The 5,543-nt window shown below is 41.3% G+C and overlaps 1 protein-coding gene across 1 annotated transcript in view; it reads left to right on the forward strand.

The window, feature by feature from the left end:
- Nucleotides 1-4,188: 4,188 nt before the first annotated feature.
- Nucleotides 4,189-5,543, forward strand: part of nop16 (NOP16 nucleolar protein homolog (yeast)) — a 16,734-nt gene continuing 15,379 nt past the window's right edge. Inside the window, exon 1 of the mRNA XM_020516884.2 lies at nucleotides 4,189-4,498. Coding sequence (XP_020372473.2) covers nucleotides 4,392-4,498 — 107 coding nt within the window. The 5' untranslated portion in view covers nucleotides 4,189-4,391. The remainder of the gene's footprint in view (nucleotides 4,499-5,543) is intronic.

Here is a 5,543-nt window from a genome sequence, read left to right on the forward strand (position 1 = left end):
CAGCTCAGAAATGTGCTGCAGAGAAGTATTAAGAAATAGATTCTGGTAGGAAGAACAATGTGGCATTATAAAGGATGTAGAGGTTCAGAAGAGGCGAAGGTGTATATACATGTTCTCTCTCTCACACACACACACACACACACACACACACACACGAGGATGGCAGGTTGGGGAAGTGGTTACTAATAAAGCATGTGGGATGTTAAGTACTTTTTAAAACAAATGCATAGGGTATAAAAACACAGAAGTCAAGGTGAATCTTTATAACACACCATTTCAACTTCAATGGAGTAGCATGCAATTCTAGGCCCCATATTGGAAGATGTGAAGCTATAGAGGGTGCAGAAAAGATACTGAGATTATTTCAAGCTATGAGGTGACATGCATAGATTAAAAAAACGTTGGGGCTGTTCTCCTTGGAGAATGTTGAAAAATTTGGTAGTTTTGTTCAGATTAATGAGGGGTTTAGATTGAGTTAGTAAGACCATAAGAAATAGAAACAGGAGTAGGCCATTTGGTTCCGTAAGCCTGCTCCTCTATTCGATAGGATTGCAGCTGATCCAACATTCCTCACAACCACTATCCTGTAGTTTACCCTGTAATGCTCGATTCCTCTGCTGATCAACAATCTAACTATCTCATCCTTAAACATACATAAGGACACTGTCTCCCTTCCTCCCCCACCCCATCCCCGCAGCTCTCGGTGACAAGGAGTTCCAAAGACACCCCCATCAGGGAAACATCCTCTCAGCATTACCCTTTCAACTACATTTCAATGAGATCATCTCCCATTCTTCCAAATTATAAATGGATCCCAACTGTTCACGCTTTGCTCATAAGACAATCCCTTCATACCGAGGATCATCCTAGTGAACCGTCTCTGAACTGCGTCCAATGAAATTATATCTTTCCTTAAAAAATTGATCAAAATTACTGCAGATGTGGTCTCACCAGCACTTGTACAGTTAGACTTGACTACTCTAATACTCTAACCCCCTTGAATGAGGGGCCAATTCCATTATCCTTCCTGATAATCTTCTGCACCTATATGCTAGTTTTCTGTTTAGTGCACAAGTACCCCCAAGTCCCTTTGTGTTGCAGCTTTCTGCAATTTTTCTCTATTTAAATAGTACTGTTCTTTTGTTCTCTCTTCCAAAATGAACAACTGCCCATTTTCCCACATTATACTTGACTTGCCAACTTTCTGCCCACTTATATAACTTATCAATATCTATTTGTAAACAGTTAGTCTCAGCACTGATCCTTGTGGAACACCACTGGTTACAGGTTGCCAATCTGAAAAAGAACCTCTAACCCCCGTGCAGTTTCCTGCCCATGCGCCAATTCTCTATCCGTGCCAGTGTCCAACTCTGTGGGCTCTTATCTTAGGTTTGATCTTTTGTGAGGTACCTTGTCAAATACCTTCTGGAAGTTCAAATGCAACACATCCACTGGTTCCCCTTTATCCAGTCTGGTTGAGACTGCTTCAAAAAAAAAGTGTCTTAAGTTTGTCAGACATGACTTCCATTTCATGAAGACGTGCCGAATCTGCTTGTTTAAGATTATAATTTTCCAAATGTGCTGCTAATACTTCCTTAATAAATGATTCCAACATTTTTCCAACAAAAGATGTTAGGCTAATTGGACTATACTTTTTGCCTCCCTCCCTTTTTGAATAGGCACATCACTGACACTTTTCCAGAATCCAAGGAATTTTGAAAAATTACAACCCATGTAACTTTATCTCTGTATCTACATTTTTAAGGGTTCTAGCAAGAAACTATTTCACAGAGTACAGCATGGAAACAGACCCTTCAGTCAAACTCGTCCATGCTGACCAGATATCCTAAATCAATCTAGTCCTATTTGCCAGCATTTGGCCCATATCCCTTTAAACCCTTCCTATTCATAAAAACAAACATTCAGATGCCTTTTAAATGTTCTAAGTGTACCAGCCTCTACACTTCCTCCGACAGCTCATTTAATACACGCACCACAATGTGTGAAAAAGTTGCAACTTGGGTCCCCTTTTAAATCTTTCCCCTCGCACCTGAAACCTATGTCCTGAAACCAGTCCTAAGGCGATTGACGAAAGAACTAGGTGTGACACGAGAAGCCAGTGGTTAGGATCTGGAAGACATCTTGAAAAGGTGGTAGAGACATGGGTTTCAAAGGGAAAATGTACATCTGAAAATAAAAACTGCAGAATGTAGTGGAGTGGAGCTAGCCGAGTTGGTTGTAAGTAGTCCAGAAGTAGACATAACAGACTGCACAGACGCTGTCTTAAGGTGTAGTGAAACTGTGTTGTACAATCGGCTTTGTAAGATAGATGGTAGTGTCCCATTGTTGCACAATGCCTAAGTTTGACCTCTACAAGCAATTTTGACACATTATCATTTTCTTTATTGCCCAACAAAACTAAAGACCATCACAAAATAAATTCAGTGGTAACAAAAACAAAGTTGCTGGAAAAGGTCAGCAGGTCTGAGGACCCTTCCTCAGAATCATCAGACCCAAAACATTAACTGTTTTCTCCTTCACAGATGCTGCCAGACCTGAACTTTTCCAGCAACTTTGTTTTTGTTCCTGATTTACAGCATCCATAGTTCTTTCGGTTTTTACAAGTTTAGTAGTGTATGGATAAGTGGCACTACTTTAAGGCCATTCAGTCTGATTAAGCTAACCAATGTGATACAAGTCAGAACCTCAAATCCAAACAATGTCACAGTCATTTATCAAAGATGACAATCACAAACTTCTTTCTCATCACAGATGCTGCCAGACCTACTGAGTTACTCTAGCAATTTCAGTTTTTGTTTCAGATTTCCAGCATCTGCAGTTCTTTGATTTATTAAACTGCTGGAGAAATTCAGCAAGACTGGTAGTATCTGTGATAAGAGAAACAAATTAAGGTTTCAAGTGCAACAAGACACTTATTCAGGATTTTTCTTCAATGAGTTCCAAAAAGTCATCGACTCAAACCAGTGTTTCTCCCTTTACAGGAGGTGGTCAAACTTGCCGAGTTTCTATTTATGTAAGATAATTTTGTTTCTTACTATAGTACCTGCATTAATGACCTTTATAAATATTTTTCGAAATAAAAACTTACAGCAGTTTTCGTTTATATTCAATATACAGCAAGAGATTCGCATATATTTAAGAAGTTCCAAAGTCAACTTGTTTTTACCATTTGAATTGCATAAGGCACAAAAAGGTTAAATTCAACACGTAAATGAGCAGTATTCATCTTTGTGCTCCAACAACCAACTTCAGTTCTACGTGTCCCGTCAAATATAGTTTAAAACAGAATCCAATATGAATTCCAGTCTAAATGAGGAAGGGTCAGCGGACCCGAAACGTTAACTCTGATTTTTTTCTTCACAGCTGCTACCAGACCTGCTGAGCTTTTCCAGCAGAGACAGTAGGAACTGCAGATGCTGGAGAATCCGAGACAACAAGTTGCAGAGCTGGATGAACACAGCAGGCCAAGCAGCATCATAGGAGCAGAGAGGCTGACGTTTCGGGCCTAGACCCTTCATCAGAAAATTGTTTTTGTTCCTGATTTACAGCATCCGCAGTTCTTTCAGTTTTATCCAGTCTAAATGACTCCTGATCCAATCACTGTCAGCTCGACCCCGTGCTCTAAACGCTTGTTGCACTCACCGATTGGAACGAACGGGTTTTCTTTCGTCTTCCTGATGAACTTCTCTTGAAATCCTTCCTCCTTGGGTTTGGGTAGCGGAGTAAAGCCCTCGATATCCGGAGGCTTCGTCAAATCGAGCACCGAGGCAGCAGAAAACGACTTCATCACTAGATCAGTTGTCAGAGCCAGGAGCAGGGTCACGTGACCGGAAACATGGTGGGGTGGGGCCCGGTCTGAATGACGGTTAAAAAATATGGACCCCTTCTCCCTAAAAAGGGGTGGGTCTTATCTGTGATTGACAGTTGGCGGTTGGAACGTTCCAAAAGGCGGGACCCATTCCTGTAATTGACAGTCAATACAGACCAACCCCATTAAAGGGTGGGGCCTCAGTCTGTGATTGACAGTTAGTACAGACGATCCCATTAAAGGGTGGGGCCTCAGTCTGTGATTGAATGTTAATACAGAAGAACTCATCCAAAGGGCGGGACCTCAACCTGTGATTGACAGTTAAAACCAATCCGAACACTCCAAAAGGTGACGTTTGTTATGTCTTCTACTTGTCTTATCGCTAAACTATTTCATCAAAAATGGCATCAAGAGAACTAGCGGTCAGATTGTTAACAGGAATAAAATTTTTCGTTTTAATACAGAGGAATTCGGAAAGAGGGCGGGGTTAGAGGGCAAACGTCAGAGTTCAGGTGGTGGGTGAGACGCGTGTTGCTGAGTTCGCGTGGATAATTTCTGAAAGATGCCGAAAGCAAAAGGGAAAAACAGGAGGAAGAAGTTCGATTATAACTCCAATCGGAAAAAGCTCAAACGGAAGATGTTGAAGAAGGCGACCCCGTTCATCGAGTGGTAAGTGTAAGAGAGGCCGGGGCTCGGGCTTCGCTCCCCACAGAAACCTTGTCAACAGCTCCCTCAATCTGAAATGGACGGTGATGGTTTATTGAAAGTCATCACCGGGTGTTAGTTTCATTTTATTGAGATTTTACCTCCTTCCTCGTGTTTTTCTTGTGTTGGGTTGCCACTTATTTCTCTTTGAACTGATACCACGTTGTTAGAGGTGCCATGTTTGAATCAGGTGGTATAGAAAAGTAGGGCATTTTCCAGTGTGAGATAGACGGGGTTTTAAATCAGTAGGGAAATCGAGGGTTCTGGGGAAAAGGCAGGAAAGTGGAGTTGAGGATTATCAGATCAGCCACGATCCATTGAAGGGCGGAACAGATACGATCGACCGAATTGTCGACTTTTGCTCCTATGTCTCCTACTCTAAACTTGTTCATGGGATGTGTGCATTGCTGACTAAGAAGGCCCTTTATATTGTCCTTCCCTGTTTGCCCGGAGTGTACTTAAGAGTCATGCAAATTGCGGTGGATCTGGAAAAAGTAGATTTGCTTCCCTAAATGATTCTGTAGGCGATTCTGTAGTGTCCTACTCATTACTCAGAAGGCCACCGAGCTTTTAAAAGGACTAAGGGGATATGTATATGGGGTTGGGGCAAAAGGAATTTAGGACATGTAAACACAATGGGAGGAGGCTCATGGCAAGTGTAAATAAATGTTCTGTAAAATCTATTTAAAACAGTTTAGCTGACCATCAGCTTCATTTTTTTTTGACAGTGTCTGTTTACACACTATGAGCAATTTGGACGTTAGTCGGTACTCACAGGGCCTGCAGCAAAAAAAAACAGACAATTTTAGCAAAATCATGACCAAAGTAGGATGACTACTTCATAATAAATGCAATGTGGTTAAAAGTTAAATGCACGTTAAAAAGCAATGACTAGAGAAAAGTTACTCTATATGTAAATAGAATACAAAACCAGGAACAAAAACAAAGTTGCTGGAAAAGCTCAGCAGGTCTGGCAGCATCTGTGGAGGAGAAAACAGAGTTAACATTT

Source organism: Rhincodon typus, chromosome 12 (assembly GCF_021869965.1).
Source record: "Rhincodon typus isolate 14 chromosome 12, sRhiTyp1.1, whole genome shotgun sequence".
In the NCBI taxonomy this organism is placed as follows: Eukaryota; Metazoa; Chordata; class Chondrichthyes; order Orectolobiformes; family Rhincodontidae; genus Rhincodon; species Rhincodon typus.